At 53.9% G+C, this 21,504-nt stretch overlaps 2 protein-coding genes across 6 annotated transcripts; both read left to right on the forward strand.

The window, feature by feature from the left end:
• Nucleotides 1-5,906: 5,906 nt before the first annotated feature.
• LOC123779459 (tubulin alpha-1B chain-like) lies at nt 5,907-6,815 on the forward strand. The gene has a single exon (XM_087863718.1). The coding sequence runs from the start codon at nt 5,922-5,924 to the stop codon at nt 6,813-6,815; it is 894 nt and encodes a 297-aa protein (XP_087719844.1). The 5' UTR covers nt 5,907-5,921.
• Nucleotides 6,816-13,324: 6,509 nt separating this feature from the next.
• Nucleotides 13,325-20,881, forward strand: DNAJB2 (DnaJ heat shock protein family (Hsp40) member B2). 5 transcript variants are annotated; one of them, XM_087863731.1, is made up of 11 exons: nt 13,328-13,518; nt 13,785-13,885; nt 14,532-14,641; nt 15,984-16,037; nt 16,210-16,332; nt 17,032-17,124; nt 17,359-17,461; nt 17,652-17,722; nt 18,581-18,787; nt 19,680-19,708; nt 19,918-20,881. In XM_087863731.1, the coding sequence occupies exons 2-10, from the start codon at nt 13,821-13,823 to the stop codon at nt 19,700-19,702; spliced, it is 849 nt and encodes a 282-aa protein (XP_087719857.1). In that variant the 5' UTR covers nt 13,328-13,518; nt 13,785-13,820; the 3' UTR covers nt 19,703-19,708; nt 19,918-20,881. The 5 variants fall into 5 exon arrangements, 4 of the variants coding, with proteins under 4 accessions (XP_087719866.1, XP_087719857.1, XP_087719859.1 ...); XM_087863735.1 differs by lacking the exon at nt 13,328-13,518 and adding an exon at nt 14,326-14,418 and having other exon boundaries at nt 13,576-13,885; XM_087863740.1 differs by lacking the exon at nt 17,032-17,124 and having other exon boundaries at nt 13,325-13,518.
• The last annotated feature ends 623 nt before the right edge of the window (nt 20,882-21,504 follow it).

A 21,504-nucleotide genomic window follows, 5' to 3' on the forward strand; every position in this document is an offset into this window, starting at 1 on the left:
GGGGGAAGCACTGAGCCTGAGTCCCAGGAGAATTTCAATTCCACCACTAATGAGCCCCCATGTGACCTTGGCTCAGACGCAAGATGCTTCCATTTCCTTTTCTTCCTCAGGGGAAAGGAGGCCCCGCCTTGCCTACCTCACGAAGCTGTTGAGAGACTCAAAAGAAATAAGGGGTGTAGCCACCTCAAGAGCTGCAAAGTGGGATACAAATGTGAAAGATTCACATTTGTATTTCATAAGTTTGCCTAAGGCCATAGGGAGACTCCTGTGGGGAAATAAGGCCAGGTGAGGTCCTCAGCCACTTGCTTAGAATAGGGAGAGACCATGACAAGTGGCCCTGAGCCCCTGTTCCTCATTTTGCTTTCCCTGTGGAGAACAACAGCAATTCTAGACTAAGCACTCTTAGTTTACCTCATTTCACCCTCACCATGCTACTTCTCCCCATTCTACAGATCAGCAACCTGAGGTAGGAAAAGAATTTAAATGCCAGAGCTGGCCCTAAGACTGAGCTCTAGTTCCCTATGTCCTATAATATTCTGAGTTTCCACCCCGAGGGCCCTGAGGCTTGATCTCTTGCCCTAGGACGCGTTATTTCCAGTGCAGTGCGCTCTTCTTAATGCCACCCACATTCCACTGGGGGTGGCCTTGCAGCTGGAGCTCAGGGGGTTTGATTTCTTTTTTTTCTTTTTTTTTTTTTTAAAGATTTTATTTATTTATTCGACAGAGATAGAGACAGCCAGCGAGAGAGGGAACACAAGCAGGGGGAGTGGGAGAGGAAGAAGCAGGCTCATAGCGGAAGAGCCTGATGTGGGGTTCGATCCCATAACGTCAGGATCACGCCCTGAGCCGAAGGCAGACGCTTAACCGCTGTGCCACCCAGGCGCCCCAGGGGGTTTGATTTCTGAATCCTCTCCCACCTGCGAGAGACGGCTGAGCCACCAGGAAATGGGATTGTGTGACTGAGCAGCAGTCACCGTGTACCCGGTACATAGTGGGGGGTACCCGTGGGGGGTGACCAGCAGAGGCCTTCCTCTACCCACCCCACTTTGCTGCCTGTTAGAGCCCAGGCCCAGTGCTTGGTAACCAAGTCAGCAGGTCTGCCCTCCTGGGGCTGTTTCTAACAACATTTTCCCCGCTGAGAGCAGACCAGAGAGTATAAGGAGGCCGGTGGCTGTGGGTCTCTCACAGACCCACTGCCTCTCACTGAGCAGCAGACAGACAGACAGACAGACAGACAGACAACCCTAGCCAGCCACAAGCCAAGCAGCATGGTGAGCTGGAGTGGGGGGCTGGGCACGCTAGTGAGGGTCCTAGTGGGCCGGGCTGGTGGTGTGAGGGACCCTTGGGATTCCAAGTGTTCCTGGGGCTAGTGTGTGTGGGTAGGTGAGGTGGGCAGAGGGGAGGACTTCCAGATGTGAGTGCAGCCTACCAAGCGTGCCGGTATGTGAGAGCACGTGCAGGGCAGGAGGACAGGGTGACGGTAACCAGGATGTGGGTCTGAGTCTCTGCTCAGGAGCCAGGCTGCTGAGGGGTTCTGGATTTAGGGGTAGGGAGTAGGGAGTAAGCAGGACTGGAGCAGGAAGCATCGGCACTTTACAAACCCTGGTCCCCACAGCAGATTCACTGTTGGCCTCTGGTCCTCCCTCCCAGCTGTGGGGACGCATCCTCACAGCCCTGCCCAGCTGATTCATCTGATCTGACCCCTTATTTCGATAGAGAGAGTGAGGAGGAGGAGGAGGGAAAGGGAGGGTGCTCCGTCTTATCGAGAGGTGGCTGTGTGTGGGGCTCATTTGATATCTTTTGCCAGGCTCCCCACCAGAAGGGACAGAAAAGAGCAGTGAAGAGCATGGTTGCAGCCAAGCTGTTCCCACTCTGAATATTACTGGTTCTGCTCGTAACCTTGAGCTAGCTGCTTAACCTCTCTGAGGGTCAGTTTCCTCATGTGCAAAATGGCGTCATGAAAGTACCTACCTAGGGGTTGTGGTGAACATGAAATGGGATAATATCTGTGCACTGCTTAGCACAGTGCCTGGCCCCTAATTAATGCTTAGCACAGGGGAACTAAATGACATAATGACAAAGCCCACCAGATACGAGATCATATTATTTTTACATTCAAGGTAAGGGCACTAGAGCAGCTGGAGAGAAGTAACTTGTCTGAGGTCATAGCAGGATGGAGGTTTGACACTAAAGCTATGGGATTCCAGGAGTTGAGTTCTTTGCTCCAAACCTGTTGTCCCACAGTAAGGGGCATCATTTCTAGCATCTCAAGTATACCCAAGAGTTCAGAGACGCCTTGGTGTGGACTGGCGGTCATGGGGCCCACGATGGTGTCTGGCTTTGTAGACAGAGCGTGGGCAGGCTTGACATTACAACAGCAGGTGCTGACCTTGCCAGTGGACTGGTAAGCCGTGTCAGTCCTCCCTGTGGGATATGGGGATTTCTGGAGTCCTTGTGTCCCTAAGCACCCCCAGCTTAATTCATTACCTTCCCTTACTATGACAGCAGGGGTTGGGGGATGGAAGATGGTAAGGGAACCCAACATGTACGGTACACCCAATATGTGTCATGCCGTGAGCCAGGCAACTTTTTTCGTTCTTTCATTTAATCCCCATTGTAATTCTAGGAGGGGGCTCTTATTATTGCCCCAGTTCATGGGATGGAGGGAGGCCCACAGAGAGGTTAACACTTTTGTTCAAGGCAAGTAGAGAAGTAATGACGATGTATAATTTAATCCCAGTCATCCCAAAGTCATAAGTCTAGGTTCTTGTGTCATATTTAAAAAGTCAGACAAGTGTTAAACTTATGGAGAAAGCATCCTCATTAAAATTTATGAAATATTCCAGGCAGGAGAGTGTAAAGAATAATATAATAAACACCTGCTACCCAGCTTAAGAAATAGAATCTCTCTCCAACTGCATTCACCTCCCTCTTCTACCAGAGAGAACCATTGTTCCAAATTTAGTGTTAATATTTTCTCTTGCTTTCTTTATTTTTGTAATACACACATGCTACAAGAATATATAGCAAAATATAAATTTATCTGTAAATGACGCATGGCATTGTTTTACAAGCTAAAGATTTTTATAAACGGTATCCTACTGTACGATTATTCTTCCTTAATTTGCTTTTGTTTCCGGTAAGAATTTTTTGGTAAGATTCTTTCTTGTAGTTCATCCATTTCTACTTCTGAATCATTCTCCATCCATTTTCTCCTGTTGAAGGACATTTAATTGGCTTCCGTTGCTATGGCGCCGTGACTCTTCTTGCACCTGTTCTTGTTTACCTGGGTGAGAACTTCTCTAGAGCAAGACTGTCATCAGCTCTCCTAGATTTTGCCCAATTTTTCTCCAAAAGAGATACGTCCAACTTAGGCTTCTACCAACTGTGTGAGGATTCCCATTTCTCCACATCCTCTACATGGTTAAGCCTGAAAGCTGGGGAAAACCTGATGGGAAACCTGATTTTGTTTTCAAGGTCTGTGGTAATTACTTCTCAAGCAGAATGAGAAGGCCTACTCTGGTATCCCACTTACCACGCTGTCCCACATCTGTTAACACCGGAGAGTCTGCCTTCCCTGCCCAGTGGGCTGCTGGAGAGCAGGGATCGGGTATTAGGTGCTGTGTCTCCAGTGCCAGCACAACAGCGTCAGGCACAGAGCAGAGGCTCAGAATGTTTGAGGAAGCAAGAGGGTCCGACCTTCTTGATTCTCATGGGGTTCCCCAGGAAGGACATTGCAAGGGTTCTTTGACAACCAGCCTTGAATCATATGGGGAAGACCTTTTTCCCAGCCCCACTCCACTCCAGTCCAAGACTTATGCACACCCAAGAGAGGAAAGAACAGCACATCTCCTGCCATTCCAGGCCCACTCTTCCCTTCCTTGCTGGCATTTCTAGCTCCACCACGAATCTAGAGTTATTCCTGCTTTCAAAACCTCTCCCTTGTCTCTGGTCCCTGAAACCTCACTTGGGTCTTGCTCCTCTCACCAATGGCCCTTCATTTCCTTCTGAACATAGGTGGATTGATTATCAAGCTCCGCCAGACTCATCTGATCCCCTCAACACTCCTTAAGACGCTTAGTCACTGAGCAAGACTCTATAATCTTAGAACTGCCCACATCTGCTTCCTCTGAGGCTTTTGGCCTAGCCCCCAGAACCACTCTCTGTGGATCCTCCAGGCCACCAGTAAATCCTTAGACATGGGAAGTGGGGAAAGGAGAGCAGGAACCTTTGCTCTCAGCCAGAGAACCACTCAAGGAAGGATTGCAAGGCAGGAACCGTGTCCAGGCATGACAGGCTTCCCTTTGCTCAAAGCGTTCTCTGCACTTCGCCTGCTCAGCGTGAGTGCATTTCAGTGCACGTGGGGCAGGCCGGTGTGCAAATTGGCAATGCCTGCTGGGAGCTCTACTGCTTGAAACATGGGATCCAACCAGATGGACAGATGTCTAGTGACAAGACCATCGGTGGAGGGGACGACTCCTTCAACACCTTCTTTAGTGAAACCGGGGCTGGGAAGCACGTGCCCCGGGCTGTGTTTGTGGACCTGGAGCCCACTGTGCCTGGTGAGTGATGATCAGTCCCTGTCACATATGTCACCTTGTTCCGGGCACCACAGCAAGTCCTTCCCCATCCCTGGCGCACTAGAATTTGTAGTTCTCAGGAACATCAGCCAATTAAACCACAGATCAATCCACTGCCGCTCAGCTCCAGAGTCTCAGGGTCACTCCATCTCGCTTTCCTTTTCATTGAAGAACACAAAAGTCAAGGGCCATAGCCCAGCATGAATGGGGCTCCTCTAGGGTAGGACTAGGGGCCTGGTGACCGCGCCCCTTCTGGGTAACTTGGGGAGCCAGGCTGCAAGGGGAGGAGGGTGTCTAAAACCCTGCCCATTGCAGATGAGGTTCGGACGGGCACGTACCGCCAGCTCTTCCATCCATAGCAGCTCATCACTGGCAAGGAAGACGCTGCCAATAATTATGCCTGAGGTCACTACACCATCGGAAAGGAGCTCATCGACCTGGTACTGGATCGAATTCGGAAGCTGGTGAGTGGTGGTGGCTGAGGGCTGGGGAAGGGGGAGTCTGGATTCCTGCAGTGAAGAAGTCTGGACACCAGACAGGAAGAGAGCTTCCTGGATGAGTTTTATTTACTTTATTTTATCTGTGGATGAGTTTTAAAGATGCAGGATCAGGACCAGTGAGGAGGGGCCCTGCATACTGATCAGGGGAGGCAGAGTGTACGCTCTGGCCTGGAGCTGGGTGTCCTCTTTACCTCCTAGAGCAACTGGCCCGAGGCTGGGCAGAGTGGCCACCAGGACAAACATGACCATGGGCTGTCTGGCCAAGCTATGGAGGTCCATAGGCATTCCCAGAATATCACCTTGCATTGCAGGGACTTGGGCAGAAGGCCCTGTGAAAAACAGGGATCCAAATAATCCTGACCCAAGGCTCTGTGATTGAATTTGGCTTCCACTGAGGATGGAGATCAGGTTCCTGGATTGTTGACCTCAATAGGGAAGCCCTCCAGAAACACGTGAAATTAAGTCAGGGGTAAGCAGGTATGGAGCTGGGTGGGTTATGATGTTTCGATGACAAAAGTGACTATGTCACGAGATTCTAGAGAGCTGTGTGTAAGAGACCTCAGGAGGGTTTAGAGAGGAAGAGGAACAAGAGGAGAGAGAATGGGTCCTCCCTATGAGGACCTGCTTTGTGCTCTTGGAAAAGTCTTCCAAAGATTTAATGAAATTTTGGGGGAATTTGAAAGAGCACGAGCTGGTTCTTTCCTTTTCCTCAGCTGTGCTTCATATCCCACATTTCCCTTCACCTTCCACTTTCTAGGCTGACCAGCGCACGGGACTCCAAGGATTCCTCATCTTCCACAGCTTCGGAGGGGGCACCAGCTCGGGCTTCACCTCACTCCTGATGGAGCGGCTCTCCGTTGACTATGGCAAGAAATCCAAGCTGGAGTTCTCCATCTACCCCGCCCCGCAGGTGTCCACAGCCGTGGTGGAGCCCTACAACTCCATCCTGACCACCCACATCACCCTGGAGCACTCGGACTGTGCCTTCATGGTGGACAACGAGGCCATCTATGACATCTGCCGCCGCAACCTGGACATCGAGCGCCCCACCTACACCAACCGCAACCGGCTCATCAGCCAGATTGTGTCCTCCATCACGGCCTCCCTGCGCTTCGACGGGGCCCTCAACGTGGACCTGACCGAGTTCCAGACCAACCTGGTGCCCTACCCTCGCATCCACTTCCCCCTGGCCACCTACGCGCCGGTCATCTCAGCGGAGAAGGCCTACCACGAGCAGCTGTCGGTGGCAGAGATCACCAACGCCTGCTTCGAGCCTGCCAACCAGATGGTGAAGTGTGACCCCCGTCATGGCAAGTACATGGCCTGCTGCCTGCTGTACCGGGGCGACGTGGTGCCCAAGGACGTCAACGCCGCCATTGCCGCCATCAAGACCAAGCGCAGTATTCAGTTTGTGGACTGGTGCCCCACGGGCTTCAAGGTGGGGATCAACTACCAGCCCCCCACCGTGGTGCCCGGGGGCGACCTGGCCAAGGTGCAGCGCGCCGTGTGCATGCTGAGCAACACGACGGCCATCGCCGAGGCCTGGGCCCGCCTGGACCACAAGTTCGACCTGATGTATGCCAAGAGGGCCTTTGTGCACTGGTACGTGGGCGAGGGCATGGAGGAGGGGGAGTTCTCAGAGGCCCGGGAGGATATGGCTGTCCTGGAGGATTACGAGGAGGTGGGCATGGATAGTGTGGAGGGGGAGGGAGAAGAGGAGGGCAATGAGTACTAGGGGAATCCCATGTGTCGGTCCTAAATAAAGTGCTGTAGCCTTACCAGCTCGCAAGTGTCTTTTTCTCTTGGGAAAATTTGCGGAGCAGGGGTTTCTCCTTCAAAGAGAGATAGGAAGATTGGGATCTCAGCCTGGGTGCCCCAGAAACCAGATCTGGTTCCAGATTTTATTAAAGCCTGCGATTCCAGGTAGCAGAATGGGGATCCAGGAGGGTACAGCAGAGAAGGAGACGGAATTCACCCTAGAGAAGAGGCAGCCGAATAAATGGCATCTCAGAATCAGCCCTTGGTGAGGGGGCACGAGAGGAGGTGGGGTCGGGGAAATGGATGCCCCAGCTCCATTCTGCCATCGTGGAAGCCTTCACCCCATGAAGCAGGAACTCCCCTGCACGTCCGGGTGGCACCCACTTAGGCTGCAGCGTCAACAGGGAAACCCCGGGGGGCAAGGAGGTGCGTGATGTCAGTCCCAGCCACACAGGGCTGCAGCAAGAGCCGGGCTCTCACAGGAGGTCTCAAGGGCGTCTTTGAGTAGCTAGTGCTCTCTAGCCCCACCCTACAGATCACAGATGGGAGGTTTGGGTATAAAGAGTCCAGAAGCTGGCATTAAGGAGGCACAGTGGCAGCAACAATGGAGAAAAGGCTGGGGCAGCGTGGGAAGGGGGCGCTGACCTCCCTGCAATCTCCATCAATACTCACCACTTTTTGATAAGGACAATTGACCCTTATTTCAATCCCATGCCTCAGGCTATGCAAGCACAGTTTCCAAGCCCCCACTTCCAACCATTTGGTTGGCCCTAAAATCCTTATATATGGATTTTCTGTAGCCTCTGCTGGGCTGGAAGGATGATTTAACCATTGGAGGGATTGAAACTAGGTCAATCCCCCCGCCCCCGCCCCCGCCCCCAAGAGATTCAACGCTCAGCGTTGCCCTCAACTCTCTCCTTCCTGCAGCTTCCCTTTCCCAGGATTGGATGCTGGGAAGGCAACCGAAAAGCCAGCAACACCTGGAAGTTGCTAGCAACCCTAGGGCTGGAGGAGCCAAGGGGTGCGTTGGTGATGGAGCTGGGATGCCAGGTGGGAGCCGGAGCTACCGCAGAGCTGCCCAGAGGTGTGAGGAGGAGCCAAGGAGGGAGGGATATTTGGCAGGATCGAGAAACACTGCCCGAGGTGCCCCCTGATTTAGAGAGAGGGGGAGGAAAACCCTGGCTTCTCCTTCTTCCCACCTTCCATCTCCGACTAGTGGCTCCCACTGTCTGAACCTGGACAGGAGCAGTTGGCAAGGGGGCCTAGGTACATGGTGTGCAGCCAGTGAGATATACAGAGCAGGGCCGGGAAGGTGGGGGAATGGATCTCAGAGCAAACACACACCCACACCAGGTCTAGCACTCAGGGCCTGTGGTGGGTCACACCGGAAAAGGAGTGACTCCTAGCACCCATCCCCTGTCCCTGTCTTGTCCTGATAACTGCTCTCTAGGAAGCAGAGGATGGAGTGAAAGCAGCAGGATGGCAAGGGTGAGGGTGGGGGGGTTAGAGAAGGAAATGGGCACGCCCAGCTCAGCAGTGTGCTCCTTCCCTTTTGTCACTATGTGCCCAGGGAGAGCAAGCATTCTCAACTCCTCTTTGAGGATTTAAGCTTACAGGGCAGCTCTGTCCTGGGACGAGAGAGGCCTGCAGTTTTGTGTATCTGTGTGTGTGGTGGTGGGAGTGATTTAATTCCGTGGGAGTACTTAGAAGCCCATTTGGGCTGAAGAGCTCAGCTATCCCCTCAAATCCACTTTTTCCCCCCACTAAAAGGGCTGACTTTCAAATCTCTATTTGACTCTTACGTCTTTCTCTCTCAGCTGGTTTCAAACTTGGGAAGGGAAGAGGGGTCATTTTGGGAGCCCTTCAAATCCCAAGAAACATTGTCATTTATTGAGTACCTACTATGTACTAAGCCTTGTACCCATATTGCCTTGTTTAATCCTGAGGTAAGTACAGTTATACACACTGGACTGGAAGCTTCATGGGAACAAGCCTTGTTCTATTCTCAGCAGCTAGAATGTTGCTGGGTGAACATATTAGGCAACATATGTGTTGAATATTTATTCAATAGACTCACTGAATGAATGCCTATTTTACAGATGTGGAGACTGAGGCTCAGGGAAGTTATGGCACTCACCCAAGGTTACTTAGCTATAAATGGAGGAGTTGGGATTCAAACCCAGGTCAGCCTGGACAGAAGCTTCTGCTGCTGTCCTCCCCTCCCTCAGATACCCTTCCCACTCCTGCCATAGCGGTTCTAGGCGCCCCTCCAGATGCCACCTCTCTGAACCTGCCAGGTCTCTCATGCCCAGACAGTGACTCAGGTACCTCAAAGGCAAGGAGGGAGTGACGCCTGACACTCCCTTGCCCAGGTGCTGTGGTGGAGGGCTTGGAAGTGGGGGGGGGGAGGGAGATGTACAGCTTCTGGGACTGAATGAGGGCAGAAGCATCTTTGGGGCCAGGTCTGGGGGCTATCAGTGCCCTCTGGAAAGGGCCCCCAGCCCCTACCTCTCATAGGAGGTGAGGTAAGGGCTTGGGAGAGGCCAGAAGGATGTGAGGTCTTCACCTGTCCGGGTGTCTGGGCATCCAGAGACGGGGCCAGGCGCCCCTCCTGTCTGCTGCACCAGCCCCCCCCACCCCCACCCCGCCCCGGACAGCTGTGTGGCCATCTCCTCTCAAACCCTGCAAGGCCTTCCCAGCTAGTAACTCTGCTGGCAGGCACTGGCAGGCCTCGCTTGGGCTAGGTGTGGGTGTGGGGAGGTGGCCACCCAGCCCTCCGTGGGGCAGCCAGGAGCGCCACCCAGCCTGGCTGCTGGGGACTCCCTCAATGCAGGGAATGCTTTTATCCCAGGGTACAATTACCTCCTGCAGGCAGACACAAGAGACAGATTCCCAGCTTGGATTCCACCCAACACGTTTATTCCTTCATCTCTGGTGTGTCAAGAACATGCCTGCTCCCAAAGCTGGGTTCTCACCCTTCCCTCCTTCTGGAATGCCACCTCCCCCTGCTTGTCTCAGTGTTGCCATTCCTTCCAGCTTAGGTCACAGTCACCCAGAACCATCCAGCCCTGGGAAGCTCCCTGCTCTGAGATTCTCCCAGCACCTCCTGTCTGTCTCTACCACTATTTCAGCACTTGGCATGGACTGCCTTGTATGGTGGGACTCTGCTTCTTGCCAATATCCTATTTCTCCAACTAGATTTTTAAAAATTCTGTATATAGTCAAACAGTTATTATGTGAATATGCTTCCAAATTGAAAAGGTACAGAAAAGATTTCCAAACAGCAAAAATAAGTCTGTAAGCGAAAATAAGTCTCCTTCCTTTGTTCCGCTCTTGACAGCCTTCGCTATTAACTTTTTTGTTCGTGTTTCTTTCCAGAAACATCTACAGATATATTAATGTGTATATAGTAGTCCCCCTTGATGCATGGGGGTATGTTCAAGACCCCCATGGATGCCTGAAACCATGGATAGTACCGGACTCCATATATACTATGTCTTTTGCTATACAGGCATTCCTATGCTAAATTTACTTTGTAAATTAGGCACAGTAAGAGATTAACAATAACAATAAATGAAAGAGTCTAATAATATACCGTAACAAAAGTTATGCGAATGTGATCTCTCTCAAAATGTCTCGTGCGGTACTCCTCTCTTTCTTGTGATGAGGTGAGATGCTAAAAAACCTAGGGATGAGATAAAGGGAGATGAATGACGTAGGTATTGTGATGTAGTGTTTGGCTACTGTTGACTTTCTGATGATACATCAGAGGGAGGGTCATCTGCTTCCAGACTGTGGTTGACCTCGGGTAACTGAAACCGTGGATAAGGGGGACTGCTGTACACACACTTAGATACACTTCGTTTTACCCTCGTTTTTTCACTTAACAAGAAATCCGGAAGATGGTCCTTATCAGTCCGTAGAGATATGCCTCATTCTTTTTGGTAACAATGTACAATTCCATTGGATAATGTGCCCTTGCTTATTTAACCAGTCTGCTATTAGGGAGTATGTAGGTTGTTTCCAATTCTTTGCTTTGGAAACACATTCTGGAACCCTTGTACATACTTCTTTGCCCACATGTGCAACCATAAACTCTTAGAATCGGAATTGCTGGGTCAAAGGCTGTGCACCTTTAACTTGGATATGCACCATATTGCTCTCCCACTACCAATGTACCAGCATGCCTGTGCCCACAGTCTTGCCCACACAATGTATAAAACTTTTTTATCTTTGTCAATCACCTGATAAGTGAAACAAAGTATTTTATTGCAGCTTTCCTTTATAATTCTCGTTATGAATAAGATGGAGCATCTTTTCATATGTTTAAAAGTCAGCATTTTCTCTTCTGTGAACTGTCTTGTCTGTGCCTTTTGCCCGTTTAAAAAACTGCATTGTTTGTCTTTTCTTGTGAACAAAGGAAATTAACCCATTGTTTGCTACATGTGCTTGATACAATTTCCCTCGGCTGTTATTTGTCAATGTCCCAACTAGATTTTTATTGCCTTGAGTACGAGGACTGGGACTTAAACCCCTTTGCATTCCCAATTCTTAATATAATATCACATACACCATAGGTACTAGAGAAATGTTTGTTGAGATAAGAGAAGTAAGAAGAAAGAGATTTGGGAGTGACCTAACCTATTCCTTCCTCTTATACTAGGGCCAGTCAGGACTTCTGTTGTACATGGCAGAAATTAGCTCTGGCAAATTGAAACAAAGATAAAAGACACACACACCCCTTCCCGCATACACACATATTGGAGAGACACTGGGTAGCACACAGAATTAATACGAGGGCTGCCAGATGAGACTTCGCAAACAGGTAGGCACCAAAGGAAGCTGAGCATCCAACACCATAGTCAAAGTCAGGGCACAGGACAGCCTGCCTAAAAGACCCCAGTGCTCTATAGAACAGGGGCCTGCAATGAGGCTTCTTCCCAACCAGGCACTGAGACCGACATTTCCTCCTTCAGACACTAGAGGCCGCTGCTGGCTCCGCTGTCACAATGTACAATCAACTGCCCCCGCTTCTCTGCGACGTGCTCCACATTCAAAGTCCCAGTTGGAGTTTTCAATTGGCAGAGCAGATGGCTGTGTACCCTTAGGGGCGAGAAGTCTGGGAGAGCACGTGTCAGGGCTTTGTGACAGGGGGTGGCCTGCCTCCCATCAAGGCCTACACATTGGGAATTCCCCAAAGGTAGTCAGAAGGTTCAGACTGTGGGCAGCCAGGGAAAGTGGACAAATGCGCACCACCTTCTTCCCTCGTGCCTGGCTCAAGCCCTTCTCTTGAGTGAAGCATTTCTGGGTCACCCATCTGAAAACACCCTTCTGGACTCACATAAGCATGACTGCTTGGGCCAATCATGATGCCAGCGAGGTATGTACTAAGACCCAGATGTACTATGTACCACACCTCATTTGACTTTCAAACAGCCCTAGGCATTACCTGTATTTAGGTAGGAAAAACTGAGTCCTCAGAGGTTTTGCCAAGTCACACGATAGTGCGAGGTTGCAACAGACGAACCTAGGTCTGTCTGTTTTTAAAACCTTGGGATTTCCCAGTGGGCTATACTGTTGGGCTGGAATCTTATCATATTGGAGCTCTGTGAAGCACGGGGCTGGGGTCATAGTCTTCATTTTACATCCTGGCTTCACTGTGTAGATGTTCAATTAATACTTGTGGATTAGCCTGGATGATATCAAGCAGGAGCCAATTCTGGAAAGTTCTCTAACTCTCCCATGAGGGCTGAACCCAGGAAAAATTTTGAGGTAGACGAGGTTTATCTAGGATCACTCTGGGGTGGGGGGTGGGGGGCACAAAACCAAAAAACCTTGAATCTGGGGAATTTCCTTTTCTTTTTCTTGTTTTCCTATTACCCTTTAACCCCACCTTCTCCAAATGCGTCAAAACTGTCAGCAAGAGGTCCCAGTCTGTTCATTATTTAATCATCCAAAGGCTGTTTTTGAACCCCACAACTGCCTTAAATACTCTACTGCAAAAAAAGACACCATCTCTGTCCCGTGGAATGTACATTCTAATGGGGGAGGTGAATGTCCATCAAAGAATCAAACAAGTAAGGGCTGATTGGTAGCTCAGACGAGTGTGATGGTGTCACGAGACGCTGACAGGCAGGTCTGACCTCCTCAGGGAGGTTGGGGCAGCCTCTTTTCAGGACCTGGGGCGGGAGCAGAGCTCTGAAGGGGGAGGATTTAGGCCCAGAGTGGGGAGTCTGTGAGTTCTTGAGATGGGGGATTTTTTTTCCGGAGTGAGTAGCCATCGATCATCGAGCCCGTTTATAGGAAAGGGGCAGAGGGACCAGAGGCGGGAGAGGGCTCGTTGGTCCGCGGGTGCGTCACGCCGGGACAGAGCGGGCCGCAGTCTCCCAGGTCCCGTGTGGGGATGACGTCGCCCGGGTGCAAGCCCAAAATAGCCGGCTCCGCCCCCATCTCCCGGCAGCCCCTGCAGCAGTCCCCCAACCCCCGCCCCCTGGGTGACAGGCCGAGCCGGCCTCCTCTGGGTCTCTAGTAGTTTCCGTGCCGCTGACGCATGCTTGCGCGCACAGCTGGGCCGGGCGCGTCCTACGCAGCAGCCGCGAGCCGGGCGGCCGGTGCCAGACGGTTCCGGCGGGGGGCAGGGGCGGGGCGCTGCAGGAGGCCAGGGACTCCCAACCGAGGAGGTGCGGGCGGGGGGCCCGGGCAGGCTGGGAGGCCCTGGAGTCAGGGGGCTGCGATAGGGCTCCCCGGGCCTGGGCGCCGAGATAGCCCGCGGCACCGGCCTGCGGGGGGCCGATAAGGCTGCCGGAGGGAGCCTCGTCGCCGGCCCCAAGCAGAGCCCAGTGGGCGCAGCTGCCCTCTGGGAGCGCCTCCCGCTCCCCCGGGGGGTCTCCAGCCCCAGGGAGGGACCTTGGGTTCTTGCTGCCTGACTCCCCCTCCTCTCCTGCAGCCCCACGGAGGCCCATCTGACTCCTGCCGAGTTGCCATGGCATCCTACTACGACATCCTAGACGTGCCGCGAAGTGCGTCCGCTGATGACATCAAGAAGGCGTAAGTGCCTCCGCTGCGCATCAGAAAGCCTCTCACCCCCCCAGTTCCCCACCACCACCACCACCATGGGGTCCCTCAGAGGCCTCGCCAGGGAACTAGGTCCTTGGAAAGGATTGGGGGGCTCCCTCTACAGGAAGGAAGAAGACCCCTGGAAGAGTGGGAGAAAGTCGTTAGTGTGAAGAAGTTCTGCTGGGAGCTGCTCTGCGGGTCCTTCTCCAGTGGACCCCCCCCTTCCCTTCACTCCTGCCCCAAGCCTCAGCCCCTAGGTGTGGGCTCCCTCAGGATGCCTGCAAAAATGTCCAGGCCCTGTGACCAGGAGGGGCCAGTGCCCCGTACACTCCACGGCCACACATATTTCCAACTTGTGCAGCCCCAGTGAGCTGCAGGGAGGGCTAAGGCCTGGGGCTTTCTCCTGCTTACGTTATCATCTGCTACTACAGGTAGTCCTATCACGGCTGCAGAGGGGAGACATAGGGACGCCATTAAAACAGGGCAGCAGACGCAGCCCCCCAGCAGCTGGGGTGGACAGAGATGTGAGTGGGGAAGGGACAATGGCAGGCTAATGGGCAAGTGGGTCGTTCTGTTTCATGGTGAGAGGTGCTTGCTTTTGTCCTTTGACCTGCCCCTCTGGACCCACTTCCTGCAGGTATCGGCGGAAGGCTCTTCAGTGGCACCCAGACAAGAACCCGGATAATAAAGAATTTGCTGAGAGGAAGTTCAAGGAGGTGGCCGAGGCATATGAAGTGCTGTCAGACAGTAAGGGCCAGGGGGGCAGGGCAGGGCAGCACCTATTGCCCCCATTTCATGCCCCATCCTACTCCTTCCCAAAGCCATGCTGCCACCTCCCGTCTCCTCCCTGCCTATTTCCAGCCTGGCATTTAAGTGCCTCCTCCCACAGGGGACTCTGCGACTTTGTTTTGCTTCAATTCAAGTGGGCACCTACTATATGCAAAGCACCCTTTTATTCTTTCCCTGATCCCCTGTGCTCAGTGTCTGCTCCCCGGGATCTGGTATGGTAGTTGCAGCATGGGTCTTGACAAGGGGATGGAAGCAGGGCAGGTAACCTATGTGTGCTGAGCCTTCTCTGTGCCAAGCATTGGTGGGTGTAATCCCCAAGAGTCCTCACAGCCATCCTGTGAGGCAGGATTTATCATCCCCACTTTATAGGCAGGGAAACTGAAGCTGAGAGAGGTGAAGTAATTTGCTCAAGGTCACATAGAGCTAGAATAGGAATCCAGGTCTGTTGCGGGTTTTTTTTTTTTTTTTAAAGAATTTATTTATTTATTTATTTTAGAGGGAAAGCGAGAGTGCGAGGGGGTGGGGGGGGACAGTGGGGGAGGGAGAAGGAGGGGGAAAGAATCTCAAGCAGACTCCGCGCTGAGCGTGGAGCCCTATGCTGGGCTCAGTCTCATGACCCTGAGATCATGACCTGAGCTGAAATCAAGTCGGACACTTAACCGACTGAGCCACCCAGGCGCCCCTCCAGGTCTGTCATTTATTTATTCATTCATTCAAAACATAATCATTGAGTGTTTATGATGCTGGGCCCTTGCTGGGTGCTGGGGAATGACAAAGGACAAGCAGACACTGTCCTGGTCATCACGGGTTTATTACATTTTGGCCTGGGAAGCCCGACATTAACCAAGGAAATACATAGACAAGAGTATTCTGCAGGGAAGTAGCACGGTGATGTCGATGGGGAATAACGGGCACCCTTTTTGTTACAGTGGTCACAGAAGGCCTCTCCGAGGAGGTGACATTTAGGCTAAGCCCTGATTAATAGCATAGTAATAATTAGGTGATATTTGTTGAACACTTACTGTGTTCTCACGCACTCTGCTAAGCAGTTTACGTGGACTGTCTTAGTTCATCCTTGCAATGACCCTTTGGGGTTGGTGCTGTTAATTGTGCCCATTCTACAGATAAGAGGGAGCCACACTGCGAAGAGCTGGCACTGCTAAAACCTGTAGCCTGTGTCCCCTGTGCACCCTGCTGCCCCCCTAGCCTCAGTCCCTGGACGATCCTCTGAGGGTCCTAGCCTGGAAGGGGAGGCCGTCATCCCAGAGGGAGGGAGAAATGATTGGATCTCTTTTTCCAGAGCATAAGCGGGAGATCTACGACCGTTATGGCCGGGAAGGGCTGACTGGGGCAGGTAGGTGGAGCAGCGGGGCCCAGGGATGGAAGTGGGTCACAGAGGCGTGGGGGAGGGCAGCTTAGTGCTGCAGAAGCTCTCGTGAGGCTCCTGGCGATGCCTTCTGTGGGGTCCCCTGGCTCAGGGCAAGATGCATGCCCTAGGCCCCCTCTTCATCCTGCCTCTCCTCCAGGAACTGGCCCGTCCCGGGCGGAACCTGGTGGCGGTGGGCCTGGCTTCACCTTCACCTTCCGCAGCCCCGAGGAGGTCTTCCGGGAGTTCTTCGGGAGTGGAGACCCTTTTGCGGAGCTCTTTGGTGAGTGGGCTCAGGAGACCTCTGACTGGTTTGACTCCCGCTCCAGGCCTGCCCTCCCATCAGCCGGGAGCCCCTGAGGCAGGAGGCTGAGAGGGCAGCAGAATTCCGCAGACAGAAGATTTTGTGGGGGTGGGTCCAGGGACAGCGGGGACAGAACCTGACACAGGCCTGAACCCACAGAGACTCGCCTTATGAAACCAGGGCAACAATGGTACATTGTTAGGCCTGCACAATAGCAGCCGTGAAAGCAAGACTCAGAGCGCCGTGTGACAATCACAGTGACATCACACATGACAGATAGCATGTTTGCAGTGATGACTGTGAACCGTGAGGTGGATAATTTTCTCCCCACTTACAGATGAGAACACAAAGGTACTTCCAGATAACTTGCTTAGAGTGACCCGGCAAACGGGAGAGTCGGGCCACCTGGTTTACCTGCCTGTGCTGAAGGAGCTAGCCGTCCTCCCTTCCTCTTTCCCCTCCCTCCTCCATTATCTACTGTGGATAGAATTTACCAGGGATCTTTTTCATATCTAATACTAAAAAGAAATTTAATTCGTAAATAAGTCCACACTCAGAAAAGAAAAAAAAAGCAGAAATGCTTAGCAGGTCATATTTCTAGGCTGAAAGGTAGGGTTCACACATTTTTGGGGGACAGTTCTCTTTGCCAGATGACTGTTAACTGCTTGCTTGTTGCAGATGACCTGGGCCCCTTCTCAGAGCTTCAGAGCCGGGGTTCCCGACACTCGGGCCCCTTCTTCACCTTCTCTTCCTCCTTCCCTGGGCACTCTGGTATGTGCTGTCCCTTCACGTTTTTGCAAGCTCTGGGTCCTGGAACCCGCCCCCCCCCCCAGTCCAGGCTCGTTCCTTTTCCAAGCCTTCTCTCCTGAGTATCTGGAGCCCTGCCTTTAGGGAGCTCGGCCGGGAGACCCCACAGAGGTTCCTGGCCCCCCGTCGTGACTGCGGCATGCCGGCTCTGTCCTCCCTCTGACAACCTCTCCACCTCTTCCCTTGTCTCCATGCCAGATTTCTCCTCCTCATCTTTCTCCTTCAGTCCTGGGGCTGGTGCTTTTCGCTCTGTTTCTACGTCCACCACCTTTGTCCAAGGACGCCGCATCACAACACGCAGGTGAGGGCTCCTTTGGGATCATCCTGGGTGCAGGGGTGTGGAGGGGGGGAGGGAGGGGAAGCAGCATACAACTAGAAGGTCAGCTCCTTGTGGGCAGAGTCTGCCCTGTTGGCTGCGGCATCCCAGAGCGTGGACAGCCACCTGCAGGATTTGCGCGTGCTCGCTGAGTGAACCGTGCTGTCCCCCACAGAATCATGGAGAATGGGCAGGAACGGGTGGAAGTGGAAGAAGACGGACAGCTGAAGTCAGTCACAATCAATGGTGAGGAGTGGCTCTGCCACCCAGTCCCCGGCAGGAAGCCCCAGCCCCAAGGCCCAAGGCCCCCTCCAGACTGCTCCTCTCTGAACTCCTTTGGGTCAGGGAAGGAATGGCGGCCCTAGGCCCCGCTGGCAGAGTCAGAGATGGGGCTCCGCGGGAAGGGGCCAGGGCAGGGAACTGAGGAGTCTCAGAGGGCCAGCTAAGCCCCGTCGTCATTAGTGGGTGCCCGGTGTTTGCAGAGCATGGACTGTTTTGGAAGCAGTGCATGGAACATTGAGCTCTGTGTGGAAGCAGGCAGGGGAAGGCAGGGCTTTGGTATTCGCCCTATTTTTCCTGTGAGGAGACTGAACCGCAGCATAGTTAAATAGCCCTAACTCCCAAGGAGCCCCAGGCCCAAGGCTTTGTCCTGCTTAGGAAGGGGTAAAGCCAGGAGTGACACTCAGGACAAAGGATTCCTGGGGCGGAACCCTTCCCACAGCGTCACCCTGCCTGGGATGGTCAGCGTGGCGCCCCTTCCATGCCTGTCGGGTCTGGGGGCATTGCACCCCAAGTGCACTTCCTGGGCTGTCTTCTTTAGTCATTGGAACAATTTGACAATGTAGGCGCTCCCACCGTTTCTATTTTATAGATGAGGAAAGGGAGGCTTAGGGAGGTTGAGTGACTTGCCCAAGGAGACAGCTCATACCTGCTGGAGCTGGGTACCTGCCCACGTGTGTGACCACCATGCTAGATGCCAGAATGCATGCGTGCCAGTTCCCAAGGAGGGGCTGTAAGCGGTCAGAGTTGCCGCCGCATGAGGCAGCGTGGCAGGATTCCCCTGGCCTGGGTCAGAGGGCTTCATGGCAGCCGTGACTCCTACAGGTGTCCCAGATGACCTGGCGCTGGGCTTGGAGCTGAGCCGTCGAGAGCAGCAACAGTCTGTCACCTCCAGGTCCGGGGGCACGCAGGTCCGGCAGACTCCTGCCTCCCGCCCCTCTGACAGCGATCTCTCCGAGGATGATGAGGACCTGCAGCTCGCCATGGCCTACAGCCTGTCAGAGATGGAGGCGGCTGGGAAGAAACCAGCAGGTGGGCGGGGGGCGCAGCGTCGACGGCAGGGGCGGCCCAAGGCCCAGGACCAAGATCCCGGCGTGGGGGGGACCCCTGAGGCTGCAAGGGGGGATGCGGCCAAACCCAGCCCATCCCCAGAGGAGAAGGCCTCTCGCTGCCTCATCCTCTGATCACCAGGCCCAAACCACCCTGATTCAGGGCGACCGGGGGTCCTGCTCACTGTTGGGAGCAGAGGGGCAGGGCCTGAGTTGCAGGAGCCCTTCTCCAACTCAGTGCTCCCCCAACAGGTTTCCCTCCCATGTCCACTCGCACTCCAGTGTGGACTCGGGATTTGCTCTGCTCAGCCCACAGCTGATAGGTCCCTGGCGAAGCCCAGGGTGGGGAGCCTCCAGGCAGTGGGAGGGCCTCCCAGGAGCTAGGATGCACTTACTCCTACTAGATGGGGAGTTTCTAAGGGGCATTAGTGGTTTGGGTCGGGCCTTTTGTGCCCAGGTCTTCTGCCACCTGTGTTGCTGATGACGTCAAGGAAAGAGGACTTGGCCTGGGGTTCTCTGAGCCGGAGTCGGCAGCTGCAGCAGGGAGTCTCCGTGCTCCTTGTCCAGCTGCGGATATCCCACCCTGGTTTCTGTGCAGCGCTGAGCTCTGACGTCTCTGTTGCTTCCCTTCTGCTGCTGCTGCTCCCTCGCTCTCTTCTCTCTGCACTTCCCCGCGGGCCGCATCGCTTGCTTTCACTGCCATCTGGCTAGGACTCCCTTCTTCCTTCCCCAAGAAAGCCTCAGTGTGCCCAGGAAGATGCTGTGGCCGGTAGGGCCATAAGGTCTTCTGGGGAGGCTAGCTGGGTGGGGCGGGAGCCTCTCATCCAGATTCGGAACCGGAACCCACTCCTCCTCCCTTCCTCTTGCTGCCTCAGCCTGCCCCAGGCCTCGGGACTAGGCAGAGGTGAGGCCGGCTATCCCTGGAGAGGTGGGATAAGGCCAGGGTGCCCCAGGAGGGAGGCCTAGGAGGGGACTGTACCCCGTCCTATTTCACCATGCATCAGGGCTCAGGGAGAGGCCACAGGGCTAGCCCAGGTCTGCATGCTCGGCTCCATCCTCCATGGCTTGCCGCTGACCCAGTCTCCTGTCACCCCGCCCCCGCTCTCTCCTCAGATGTGTTCTGAGCTCGATGTCCCGGATCCAGAGCCGCCACACAGTTCCAACAGGACAGCGCCCTCCCCTGTGCGCTGGGAGGGGACCCTCCATTCCTCTCCCAAACCCATGCTGAGTGTAGAGCTGGGCCTGGGTGGTGGGTGGGCTCCGGGTGGGAGGCATCCGTAGTCTTAGCCTGTGAACTCTTCCCTGGGTGTTTGGTGCTGTCTCTTGGGGACTACAAGTCCCAGAATGCAACACACCCTGCCTCATTTCTGATTGATCATGCTAGGGGAAGCGGTGCGTGGTTGTGGAGCTGTGCATCTTGGGACATGTAGTTCCAGCCTAGGTCGGCTTGTCACTCCCTATGAGAAGGGGAGATCTTGTCGTCTGATTTGACTCTGGCAGGGGTGGCAAGAATGTGGATGAAGGGGTCGTGGACCAAGCTTCGGTTCCCCTGACACCTCTTGCTTGTGCCGGGCTTACAGTGTACAAATCAAAGCCCTGCGGCATCTGGGAGAGGCTTTTTTCCTGTGGGCAGTCCTGGGATCCAAGGAACGGGCCTGGATGGGATGGACAAGCAGGGTGTGGCCCCAGAAGGCTGATTGATGGGCATGGGCGGGCGGAGAGCTTGGAAGGGGAGGCCACCAGTGAGACAGAGTGTGTGTGTGTATGTGTGTGTGAGAGAACACGCACCCACGCGTGTGGCCGGGATTGGTGTGTAATGGGTGCTCCGGGCATGTTGCTGCTTGTATGGCTTTGGCCTCTGACCCTGCTGCCCATTCTTTTTCTCCAACACCACATTTGAGCTACCTCTCCTCCTCCCTGCCTGGGGAGCCCCGTGGCCAGGAAGGGGAGTGGTGGAGCCAGGGTGTTGCTAGCCCTGTGACATTGCATCTCAGAGACCTATCAAAGCCAGCTGGGCTGAGCTCAGACCGAGAGAGAAACACTGGAAGTCAATAAATAAAGCTGTTTTGAGAGCTTGGTGGTGTGCTGCGTTCCCTTGTTCTTTCTTTCCAGGGTGGCCCCAAAGGGGACCCAATGGGACCAGTGGGTGACGTAGCCCCCCCCAAATACCCAGAGATCACAAAGCCACCTCAGATGACAGCAGAAGTCCCCCCTTTGACCAGGCTGCCCTCTCCAAGTACATTGTTGAGTCCCGAGAAATGCTTGCATTCCTCTGCCCTCACCTCTTGTGGCCCTGCAACTGGCCTTCCCCAGGCAGCTGCTGCTCCCCTTAGCAGGGACCCACCGTCCACTGCTCTGCCCCACAGTTAGGGCCAGACTAAGTTATGACTCGACTGCAAGTATGGGAATGACAGAAAGTAGGGAACACGTGGTGGAAACTTGTAAAAACTGCTAAGGCCCACAGACTGAGCCCCTCCACAGGTTCCCTTACCTCAAGGCCAGTGGCCATTCTCAGAGGCCTGCCTTTACCACATGGAGCCGTCTAAGTCCACCCCACCCAGGGCCCAGGCCCCAAACTCCTCAGGACCTAGGTTGGAAAAAGCCAGGGACCTCCCCTTCCCTTCTCTCTGGACAACTTTGGAGATGCCCTTCCAGCCACAGGACAAACAACAACGTTCCATTGTCAAGCAGAGTGCTGTG

This window comes from Ursus americanus, chromosome 1 (genome assembly GCF_024610735.1).
Source record: "Ursus americanus isolate L20-20 chromosome 1, mUrsAme1.1.p, whole genome shotgun sequence".
In the NCBI taxonomy this organism is placed as follows: Eukaryota; Metazoa; Chordata; class Mammalia; order Carnivora; family Ursidae; genus Ursus; species Ursus americanus.